Genomic DNA, 12,587 nt, shown 5'->3' with positions numbered 1-12,587 from the left:
TGGAATAGCCAGAGCTAGCTGATGCAAGCGCTAATTTACACAATTCTTACCAAGTGCAACGCATAGGCTAGTTTCCACAATTCTATTTAAGCGTGATGCATAGGCTAACGTATGTAATACATTGGTTATCTTTGGGTGTTCCTCTAAGTTCAAACATTGACCTACCCTCACAATGCAACTAAGTGCAATATAATGTAAACGTTTGATACTTCTTTGAACGCCAGGTGACTTGTGCAGCTATGTAAAAAGTACATTATGCAGTATAGTTTTGTAGTGTTATCTTGTGGGTAATCTTCTCTCTGCCTTCAACTGATGCCTGACTGCTCTGCAATAATTAGCCATAGAATGAGCTGGTCGAACCTTTAAGATCGATATTTCCACAGGCCTCTGGCGGGCGATGTGAAACAATCTCCCCGACAGAGGGCAATGGCAAGATGGAGTGGAGGTGGAGCAGCAGCTGGACACCACTCTTTCAGGCTAAGAGGTGTTTGGACCCAGAGGATTTTACAGGAAGGCAACCAGTCAAGGCCAGGTGTGAACAGCCAGGCACACCAGCTGCGCCGATGGCAGAAAAGGAAACGCCCAGCTTAGGGATTACACCAGCTGGAAGGGAAACAGAGGGACAAAAGGACCCTAGATCCAGCAGGCACAGGTTTTGGGGGCCAGCCAATCAGGTTGGCACTTATACTGCCAAACCAATCAGCCTACCCACACAGGATGTAGACTGCCGATGTCTGGGGACAGCAAGCCCGTCTAAAACAAGAATGGGCTCAGGGTGAGCCCACATCACCACAAGAGCCATTTTAAGCCCGCTAAGTGGTGCCCAATGGTACAGGAATGGATGACACTAAAATGGTCAAAGTGCAAGAGTTAAATAAAATGCTCAGGTACTTGAATGGACCCCAATTATGGGCATTGGGCAACCAGTCTGATAAAAAAGCACTTCAAGTAAGGTGTGCCAAAATGAATCACAGCTGCCATCAGCTTACAGTACAGCGCACTTCCAGGGCTACAGGCACCATGAGAATGAACAACGGCATTCTATCCCAACACGATAAAGCAGAAAAAAAAAGAAAATAAAGTGTACAAAGAGGAAGACAAACAGGTGGAAAGTCAAAAACTGGAGAAATGTACAGAGCCTGCAAAAAAGATTCTGACGAGGGCTGCATTGGCAGCCACTAGCCAGGTTTTGAAAATAGAACATGGAACAGTCCGGGTAAGAGGACGTAGTTAATCGTACACTAGAGAGGTGCAACCTGTAGAACCCAGTATTAATCCCAGCAGAGAGCTCTGCCCAGCATCTTAGAAGATCCATCAGTGGAGAACTAGACGACCAGGAATGCTTTTGTTTGCTTACCTGCACCGAGGGACTTGTAGTCCTACCTTTAGAACATCAAAAACACTACCACAGTGCGCAAGGAAACCCCCCTGCTCCCCCCCCAAAACAACCAGGGCTTGACAGAACACCTACCAGTCTAGTTTGACATAGGTCTCTACTTCTCAGAACAAATCTGAACTGCCAACTTCACTCTGGAATTTTAGAACTCACTGGGGTCCTGAACAGTTCACACTGGATAAATAAATACACTACATAGGCTGCAAAATATCCAAACTAGGAGGAAGGTATTCACCACACTCCCTCCGTATTGCGCATCACAAGATCATATATGACTACGGTAGGTCATACACTCGAGAGGCACTTCGCCCATGAAAGTCCATCAGTTTAAGGAGAACAGATTGCTTCAGCGTTTGTTTGGTTTACCAAAGGCTTGATGCTCATCTTGGAAGCTCCTAATCGGAAACAAATGGGGTTCAATGACGACCCCTCCAAATAATCAAGATATGGAATACTTACTTCCTATATGCTGTTTTTACATTGTAGGATGCCGCAGAGTTCAGAATTGGGATTCCAAGGTCCATATAAATTTGCTTCCACACAGATCCACTGTCAATCTGCAGAAAGAAACAGTGATGTTAAGTTCATGACTCCAGCACAGAGTACGGGACAGACATTTGGGAAGAGGGGCCACCCTTTGGGTGGAGGCAATTCAAGTGATTGAGTGTAGGGCGGGCCTGCTCCCAACCCAGCTCTGTGGGATGTCCCATCAGTACAGAGGAAAGGGCAAGTACAGGTGTGATGCCACAAGAACAGAGTTTGTATGGCAAATGTCAACGCTATTTCCAAGAAACAGATTCTCATTAGGTGCAGCCCCTATACTTGTTTGACTGTCTGGCACATTATGAAACTACCTCCAGCATTATATACAGCCTTCAAAATCTCCATTAAGCCCAACCAAGACCGGAATATTGGTTGTTGCCAAAGATATAAAGTGGGTTATAAGCTTAAATGTTCTCAAACAGTCTTGGACACATTCATGAGTTACAAACACACCGTTAGGGTAGAATTCCATTTTGGGGGTCCTGCTGCTGAACCCCTAAACGTAGCTTTTTCTTCGATCGCCAACGTCTTCCTGTGGATAAAAGGGACTTCGAAGGAAGTCCCTCTGCCATTGCAACCCTTGTAAAGTACGGGGTTCAAGGGCAGTCTGGGACAGGTGTGCCTTGAAAACATGCAAAAGGGACACCATCACTATATAACGGTTTCAGTAAGTAGGCTGGGGCCAGATCCAATTTAGTTTTGGCTTCACCAGGGGTGCAAGCCGCTTTACAGCATTGCTAGTCCAATGTACATTGTTTTTGCCTCTGGGGGACATTTTAAGTCCTGCTCTCGGCCATTGTTTTATGGGCCTTTATTTGTTCTGGGAAATTAGACAGGCCCAAGAGCACACATTGGCTCATTTGGATCCCAGCCATGAACCCTCTACAGTGGTTTTGACTGGCTGAGACCAGTCCCAGGCCCTGGACTGGCCATTACACATCTATGTGGAAGTGTGCCAGTTTTGCGGTTCCCGGGGCAAATCGGTTTGGTTTGCCACCAAAACACTCGTCCGGATCCATGGTGTGAGAGTGGAGGGCTGTCTTAGGTTAGCCCATGTGCATGCTTATCTGGGGGAGGCCTAGATCCTGCTCTCATTTCTGCTGGACCTTTTACAAGAAGCCTGCAGCTTTTACTTGCTAGAAGATTTTGCCGCTGAAAAGGGGCTGATTTTAAAAGAAAGTTTGGCCATATTGGCTGAGCTTGTGTCTAACTATGCTATGGTTCTGATTTTTGGGTCCAGGGCAACCTTCATAGGCATCCTCTTCTTCCAACTGCTCCACATGTCCTGGACTACGCCATCTATCGTATGATCGTCTCTGGGCCGTTTGAGGATTGTGTCTGTTGGCAGACTTCCCTCCTTCGTTCTCCTAAGAGCAGGGGCATGCTTGGTTGGACTCCTACACCTTCCTTGAGCCACCCTCACCTTTGCAGTTACTTCTGGCCCAAGGGTCCCACTCCTTCGCCGATTTTCCCCACTGTTAGGGTTACTGTTGGCCCGGAGTGAAGTCTTTGGGTGACCAGAGCCTGTAAACCACACCTGGGAAGAGTTGCACTAACTGGGTTCTTTCATCTTTCCTAAACAGTTTGAGCGCCACAGCACGAGTGCTTACTTAATGGCCCTGGGCTCGTGGGTTATTTCTTATACTAATCCACAGGGGTAACTTTGGTTTGAGATCTCTGCATGGGTCCTTCAAGCGCATTTGGTCAGACATCTACTGGCCCAAATCCTGCCCGGCTGCTGGGTCTCGAACCTGGCACTGGAGCTATTCCTCTGCATCTATCAACTGACATCCCATGGGTCTAGTAGCCCCCATCTCCACACCTGTGGGTCAGAGCTGGGACTGGTCTTTCTTTTTCCCCTTTTAACAGCTGTGCCCTTTAATCCAATGTGGAATGTCTGCACATACCAGGAAAGCTCACAAAGTGACTAAAGTACTAACACGCCTCTGGACATTATTCTGGGTCCCCCCGTAAGGACCCCTGGAGTTCTAAGCCACAGAGTAGAATTTTAACTTGTGCTACTGATAAGATATGCAGCTATGCACATGCCAAAACGTTTTAAAGCTCTATAGTCTAGTACTCTGGTCTTGTCAAAAGGCGATGGGATCCTCCCTCCCCCTCAGCCTGGGATGCCGGCCAACCAGGGAGAACATTAGAGCCAGACCTAGCCCGGAGGATAACGGTGGCAGTTGAGTGGGCCCATTTCCTGCCCCCCAACCCAACTCTGTGCCACCTTTTTATGTGCAGTAGCCCTTTGTCTCAGACCATGCCTGCTAAACAAGATGAGCAGCCCTCCAACTCCATACGCGGTCAGCATTACGACACTGGAGACCTGGACCAAACCAACTGAGTGCAACCCTCCAGCGTCCCTTGCAGGCCATGCTCCACCACCTGATAGAGAGAACCAAAAAGGGAGGGGGACCGTGGCATTACAAAGCCTATGCGGCTAAGTAATGCTCGCCAGCAAACATCCTCAGCTGGCGGCAAGCTCTCTAGACCAGCTGGCACTAAGCAAACAGGGCACAGACCCCAAACAGACTACTTACGCCAGGGCAGCACATACCAAGGCCCCCCCATCCCAAACTTGGACTAGGCCGGGAGGATAGCTCAGGGGCAACACATTTGTCTTGGAAGCAAGACAAACAGCAACAGGTTTGAATCCCGGTCACGCGCTTACAAACTGTTCTCCGGTATGAAGCGTGTTATAACAGAACAATTATTAGTCTCCCCGGGGTGCCATCACTATGCCGTGGCAGGCGTAAACAGAGGAAATAGTGGGGATTAACCCTACATTTTACATCACAACTTCTTGTAATCCCTATTGGGCGGGGAGGACTGTGCCAGATTGGTTGTGGAAAGCGAATCAATGGCAGGAGGCGGTGGAGCATAAAGGGGGTAGCAGGAAAGTGTGGGTTATTCCGGTGAGGTCAAAGAAGGCAGACCAAGAGGCTAGCGGGGATAAAGGCAGAAAAGGTAGAGTGTGGAGGTGGTTTCTGGGGCATATTGGTAACGGAGTGCAAGTGGTAATTTGTTGTGAGAGGGTAACATGTTGCTAAGAGAAAAAGGGTAGTGCGTGCATGTGAAGTGCTTGCGTGAGTGAAAGGAGGGTGTTTGAGTAGAATGTTGGGTGGGGCAGAAGTAGTAGTGCAGAGGAGGGAGTAGGAGCACCAGGATTGTACTGAAAGGGTGGAGGCGAAGCTGTGTGAGAGACAGGGATAGAGGAGGAAGACCCAAGGAGTAGAAGGAGGAGAGTAGTGAGAAAAGAACACCAGGTAATGCGAGGGAGTGCCAAGCAATATAGAAAGCAGACAATCGGGCCGAGGGTATGTAAGGCACAATACCATTCCCCTAATAGGCCACTATCCTCTCAGACTAGGGACAGTAGGACATCTGGTCAGGGATGATTAGTACTTTAGAGGCGAGCGGGACGGCCATAACGCCCATTGAATTCTATTTAAAACCATCTTCGAGCACTGGTGTATTCCTTGAGTCACCTGTGACAAACCCCATATGCAAAGGGAGCTTGAAAAAGACCCACTCAAGTAGCATAAGTGATCAGATTTTAGTGCAGCAGAACAGATTGTAGTTTGGAATTGGGTACAAACCCCAAAAAATCTGTAGAATTTTTGAACCAAGGTTTTATAGAAGTACTTTGGTCTTCATCTTTTCTGCCCCCATTAAGTTATGGAGCTCCAGATTATTAAAGGGAATATACATACACCCACTGTAATCCACACAAGTTTCTGCTGTAGTGAATCATTTGTTTTGGACCCCACAGCAATCCGGCGCCTAGTTTTATTATTACGCAGGGATATCCATGTAAGGGCACAGAGCACTCCCTTGTGGCTAGTGAGAAAGGTAAAATAGCATGGGCTGTGCGAGGAGACCAATTATTGTGCCGAGAATGCTGCTGCTGTTCTAGGAGAAGATTGTGAAAGCATTAAAACGCCTCAACACATGTTAAGCGGAACCTTTACATGGCCATGCAACCAACAATCAGAGGGGCATTTCTATGTAGAACACATATGGCAGTAGAGATACAGTATTGAGGAAGAGCCAATAAACAATTATTGGACCATTCCACGTGACACTTTCCATCCAAAAAACATCCAGCACAGAAAGACTTTTCCAACTACAGGCCATACTCACACTGTCACTGCCCCCGTGCTTATACACAAGTCGAAAAAGCTTGAAGAGATTAAGATCCTTGTAGCCCAAAACAGGTGGCTTATTGATGGGAGTACCTTGCAGAAGAAAAGACGATATTTTAATAAACACCAGGTCAGCAAATAAAACTCTATAAAAAAATAATATCATACAGTCTTACGTAGCAAAAGCGGCAGGTTTACAGTTTCTGAAGGGTGAACTGGGAACACACAAGTGTTGCGTTGCAAGAACAAGTGATGCCCACAGCTCAACTAGCATATATACCCAAAACGACGGTACTGTGCAAGTGAAGTAAAAAGGCAGCATCCTAGTTTTGAATAGCATATACAGATTTAACCATTGGTTACTATGTAGGAATTTCTTTGCAAAATACCAACACAAACCACACAGCCAACTGCAGTCCTTCGTGTGCGCGTGTGCTGGGTGGAGGGTGGCGGGAATGTACCATTTAGTTTATACATGAGCTATATTTATTAACTATCTCGGTTGGTTTTATCCAGTTCTGAATGTACACCTGCAGGGGTACAGAATTTGAAACCATATACACAAGATGGCCCTATGTTAATTCACTGCATGCTGCAGCTCCAGGACACAGATTAGCATTGTGGCTCTATTCCTTTGCCAATCTCCCCCACCCAAAACTACAATCTTCACACTCTGACCTTCCACCCCCAACACAGGTTACAACGGGGAAGTAACCCTCTCCCTGCCCTTTTCCAGGCTTCGTGCTCCCAGTTTTAACATGGCGGCCTGGGATGTTAGGGAGACCATGCAGTCTGGTTCTACTGGTAGGTCACTCTGCCGAGTACCACCCCCTTCTTTATATTACGAAAAAGCAAAGCTAAAGGGCAATACAATAACAGGCAAGTAAAACAGATCACGGCGCAATGTAAAGCTCTGATCAGTGCTCACAATAGGGCTACTCGCACTTCCTGTCTTGGGTGGCTGAGGGGAGGATGCCATCACCTAGAATACACATTCCCAGGATTTGTACCACCAGAAAGCATGGGAAGATTCTTAGTTGTGGCCTTCCAAGATTTGATGGCCACTAATATTTTGAAAGTAAGGTGCTGATTGGAGGCAGTGATTCACTCTGTCCCCTATGTGGGTAAATCCATAGGACCCCACGCTTGCGGTCATCGATGCATGGAACTGCTGCTCTATCCTTTTTGCCGCTGGAAGACCATCCCCTTGAGGAACGAGGCTCTGTGGCCCTGCATCTTTGCTGGTACAGAAGAAGTCCCAGGGAGGAACTGTGCTGCTGATCGGCAGGTCTCCATGTTCTTTTCACTTCCAGAGGGAACTCCAGCGAGTTCTCCCTCGCCCTGGTCAGCAGGCACACCTAAACCACAGCCCTCTGCAACCGATGTGTCCAGTAAAACTGCTGGAAGCCTTGCTGCATCCCTGAGAGTGGGCCGCTTGTTTGCTGAGGTTTCAGCTGCTGCAGTGGCTGGACGAAGAATTCCTTCCACAAAAATCTTCCTTGGGTACCGTGACTCAATTTGCATCAATCTATTCTTTCATGGAGGCTGCCAATTGCTGTGGAAACCAAGTTTTGGAAGAAAAACAGAAATGATGCCTTTGAACTGCTACACCACCTTCTTATTCCAAAGGCTTAGCCATGGGGTCAAGTCTGCGATACCTTGAACAAGCTTTCATCCATTCTGGGGGTCTTTGGTTCCAGGTTGTCATCTGTTGGGCAGGGCATGGGGAGGCTGGAGAATCTGCAGCCAGCAGCAGCTGCTGTATTGAAGTGCTGCTTTCAGAAACTTCCTTCTGGGCTGCCCGGTGCTGCTGGTGGACATTTTCCTCAGCTGGCTGGTGTTTGGTGGGTCTTCTCTCGTGGATACAGTGAAAGGAACCCTATCTGGACCGAAACCCTGGGGCTGCAACTGTGGTAACCCTTTCCAAGAAATTGCTTGCTGCTTGGCTTTATCCAGTTGTTTCCAATGGGAGAGTTTCCCTACTTATCTGGAGGTTTCCCTTGGACTCAGTGTGGAGGACTCCTCGCCTTGCCCCGAGCCTATTCAGGTGTTTAGAGGTCTGCTAGTGGGACTGTTTCCTGACTGAAAACGACCTAACAACTCTTGAAACTTTACAGAATCTCAGAAACATTGCTAGATGTCTTTGAACATGTTGAAACTAGGTTTAGCTAGAGTTGGGACTAGGCTCAGACTCATGCCAAAACCATTTCCAACTCTGCTACTTCTACGTAAGCCTGGTACTTTTATTGTGCTGTGGTTTACTTTAATGGTCTTCCGTTTTACCATTTTGGGTCTGCAAACTAGACTATTTAATTTTTCCTAACAAAGGTTATGATTGTTAAAAGTAGGTTTTGCTGAACCACGTTCAGACGCCCATAGCACTGTGTAAATTGCAGTTACTTCAGGTGACCCTGCTTTGAGCAGTAGGATGGCTTTCTTTAAGCTACAGTGGCCTACATTTTGTCTGAAAGGTACCGAGACCGTCGCAGCTCAGACCGATACTGGTTCTGCTTGCCTCTCAAACTCTACTCATGGGGTTGGCACATTGCTTTCTATTGGATCCATCAAAGGCTCCTGTGTGTGAAAGCTGAGTGGTATGCTTGTGCATCTCAGAGCTTCCTGCCATTCTGGTGAATAACTCTGCGGCTTTCGGTCTGGGCCCAACCTATATTCTTGTCTATCCATTTTGGGGGTGAGCGAGGTACTTTAGTGAGCCTACTACTACTAACCACTTATTTCTCCTTTTTGATTCCTAAGGTCATGGAAGAGCTTTCAGTGTACCCTGGTTTCATCCTTCACTGTTCTTGTCGAGTATAGGATGCTCCAGGTTCAAAATGCCCAGGAGCACTAGACCCTTTTGTTACATTTAGCTGCCGGGGACATGCTTCTTGCCTGACCTATATTGAAATGGGGAACCTATGGCATGGGTTATTAGTTTAACAACTGGTGCTTGCATTGTTTACAACTTAATGAATCCCAAGCAACTTGTGCTTTTTACAGAGGTTTCATTTTAGGATTCTTGTGGATAGTGTGTAAATAGACCCTACTATGTGCACCCCTTTGTGATAGAAGTTTCGACTTAACTGTAACTGGTGGTTTTCCTTTGCTTAAACTATATAAAAAGTTAGATTTTTATATAAAATATTGTATGCATGTTCTGTTATTGTGCCAATCCAAGAGGTTGCTATACCCATTAACCACTGCGCTTCACCTACTAAAAGCCCAGTCATGCAGAGCCTGAAAAACCTAAAGGAAACCATGGGACCCAACTGAGGTGGATGCTTGAGGCCTGGGCTTCGAGCCTTTGGAAAATCCATTCCAACATATGCAGCCCCATTTTGAAACCTTGGCAGACCCGCCAACAGGGTTTTGATAATGCAAAATGTACACAGTTAGCATAGTCTAGGGGGCGAGATGGCCCATGAGAACGTGAATAGATCACAGAAAGGGAAGCAACGCTAAAATGACAGTGTCCTAGCACAGAAAGTCCGACATAACCCACGGTGGACTTCTAGCATCAGAAACCCTAACAGAGCTGGATTACAAAAATAAAACCACCACAATATGGAAACCAAAAAGCTATACTGACCTACCCATGTGTTCGCACCCGCGGTGAAGCCTAAATCAGAGTACATCTGCCACCAGCCGAAAACCAATGTTTGGAGATAAAACCACCCTAGGGCACAAATAGGGTGCTCAATTACCCCTTTGGTGACCTATTACCTTACACTCTAAATGAGCGAAAAAGGGTAGTAATGTAAGGGGGACCAGAGTTATAATCCCTCCGTGGCGAGATAGAAAGATGTGGACTCTGATAAGTCATTTCACTATTAGGTTAATTAGAAAAAAGGAAAAATGCCTAACTTCACGTATGCTAGAAGGCGTCCCTACCTAAAAAAACTAGCTATGGTGCTCAGCAGTCAGTGAATGTCCTAACAACCTATCCACCGTCCAAACCAGCCTAAATTACCATACCACTATAATAACTAAAGGCAGGAGCATGACTCCCTCCTCCTGCAGTCCATCTGCTTCTTGTAAACTTCAATCGTTAATTTTTATATAGTCTCTGGTGACGGTTTTGATCGGTTCGTACAATTGGTTCAGGACTTCGCCTTTGCCTGATGGCGTTAGGGAGTTTTACAAAAGTCCAACTTGGGGGTTTTGGGGGAGGGGGAGAGGGGCTTTAGAAGACTCTGACCTGGGACACAGGGCTCCAGCTCTTAGTATAGACCTGAACCACATGTTTTTTTCAATGGCTGAGCAGCCAGGCTCATCTTAGGAAGGACGAAGGTCTGTAGGCAGTACTAAGAACTTAAGAGTATACACACAGGCCAAAGAAACACTGACTCGCTAAGAGTTCTATGAAAACAATGGTTTATTTTATATATACACCAAGGTAAAGGTGATTCTTCAGAAAGCTAAGTACTATAACACAAAAGAAGTAACTTTAATTTACGGTAAAGATTGCATTAGTTCTAATCACTTTGGTAATACTTAGAATGGCAGTAAAAAGACCAACAATTCCTAAATTCATTCTACTGAACAGTGTGAAGGAGGGGGGTTTTGGTTACCCAGACCTTGAAAAGTATTATAGAGGGTCTGTATTGAAGAAAGCAGCACGTTATATGCTACCTGAGAATGGGCATGAGCCAATCTGGTTATCGACTGAAAGAGATAGGTTTTCCCTATTCAAAGTTGAATATTTATTCAATGGGGAAATTGCCTGGAGTCATTGGAAAATTACCGACTACTGCTGTAACTAGAGAAGCACTTGTCTGGTGGTTGTCCAACTTTAATGGGAACTTGCATTTACATTATAAGGGCTTCTATCTGGCACAACCCTGGTCTTCAGATTTCAAATAAGACCTTAAACTGGCAGAGCTGATCTCTAAAGGGGTTCTAAATATAGGATATGTACTACGAGATGGGCAGGTGTTACTCGTTGAGGAATTACAAAGGGTATACAGTTTGGGAAATCGAGAGGTTGGTTGATAGAACTTGAATCCCTCTTGATACAGAGGTTGAACAGCTTATCAAAGTGAATGGAGTATGAACCGGCAGGTTGTGCAACATTGTCATCCTTACAGCGCATGATATACAGTTACATAAATCTGATGCCTATGGGTTGTTCTACGGATTATTCATGGGGAAGGTTGATAGGGGCATGGGAAGAAGATTTAGGATGTGTTATTACAGATAGTGAGTGGGGACAAATGCGTCACGCAGTCTTTAGAACTAAATTGGATCTGAAGTTGAGACTACATCAAAAAATTGTAGGACTACTATATTGGACTTCGGTCTGCATATATAGTTTGGGCTTGATTGGTAATGAGGTTTGTTGGGGATGTGGAAAAGAGGGGCATGCTTATTCATTTGTTGTGAACGGTTCTAGGTCGGTGGAGTTTTGGGGGGGGGGGGTGTAGTGGATAGATTGGACGCAATATTATCAAACTTTCCAAGGATGCCTCTTACCTAGTAGGGGATGGTGTGGAATTGCTAAACAATATCGTCAGTGGATTGACCAATATACTAGAAATGGCAGCAAAACAGAATGAAAGTGGAAGACCAGAAAAAAAAGCTGCAGGTAGAGAATTGGGTGAATAATGTGTTGATATCATCAGTTTGAGAAGGTAACGTTTCAAAGGAAGTATCGAAAATATGTTTATTTGGAACTTACCGCCCTCAACAGCTAGTATGGTGGGTGAGTATTTGGTTGGTTTGTAGGTGGTTACAGGGGGCTTGAATTGGTAAAAAGGAATTTGGGACAATGAGCATTTGTTATATTGGTCTACTAGATGTGGGAATACAGAGGTTCTGTGTGAGTGACATCTTCAGTTTTTTCTTGTGTTGTTGCCTTATGTACTTTGTGTATTTCATAGCTGAGACAAATATATTTGAAATGGATTGAGTTATGTCATGATTCATGTAATGTGTAATTGATTCTAGGGGAACTGTACATTCAGGTTTTACTTTCACTGTTGAAACTGATTATTTTTTTGTATGAAACCATTACATAAAGAGTAACAAAATAAATAAAAGAATGGCAGTATGCAATCCAAAAGGTAAAAAAACAACTTTTGTAATATCCGTTTTAGGTAACAATGGATGAAATAAAACCAACATCAAGCAGGTAAATACTTGTAATAATTTCACAGAGGCTTTAGTAGCCAATCCCCATCTAGTTAAAGAATCTCCCAGACTGGAGGGCAAAAAAGCAAATCAAACTGTAGAAAGTCCAAAAGTTCAAGAGGAAGTCTTCAGTAGCAAGTTTGTACGCTCTTTGTTGGGGAAAAGAGCCAGGGACTTCAGAGAGGGCTCTCTGCAGGCTAATAGGCATTAGGCATGGGCGGACGTGTCTGGTCAAACTCCCAACCACATAAATCAGCACCCCAGCAACACAGGAGCAGCAAAGCAACTCCAAGTACATTCTACCAAGAGCCTCACAGTACCTTAGAAGTGGAGAAAATGTAGCAAGATACCCCCACGATGCAGCAGCA

The 12,587-nt window shown here is 45.6% G+C and overlaps 1 protein-coding gene across 1 annotated transcript in view; it reads right to left on the bottom strand.

The window, feature by feature from the left end:
- The window catches only part of ARID4A (AT-rich interaction domain 4A), a 275,404-nt gene that overhangs the window by 50,162 nt on the left and 212,655 nt on the right, over positions 1 to 12,587 (bottom strand). The window contains exons 13-14 of the mRNA XM_069638092.1: positions 6,089 to 6,183; positions 1,856 to 1,953 (exon numbers count right to left, since the gene is read on the bottom strand). Of these exons, the coding sequence (XP_069494193.1) occupies positions 1,856 to 1,953; positions 6,089 to 6,183 (193 nt within the window). The remainder of the gene's footprint in view (positions 1 to 1,855; positions 1,954 to 6,088; positions 6,184 to 12,587) is intronic.

Source organism: Ambystoma mexicanum, chromosome 14 (assembly GCF_040938575.1).
Source record: "Ambystoma mexicanum isolate Mex_15411 chromosome 14, UKY_AmexF1_1, whole genome shotgun sequence".
Classification (NCBI taxonomy): domain Eukaryota; kingdom Metazoa; phylum Chordata; class Amphibia; order Caudata; family Ambystomatidae; genus Ambystoma; species Ambystoma mexicanum.
Note: the sequence above shows the minus strand (reverse complement) of the source record. Positions and strands in the feature narration are given on the sequence as shown.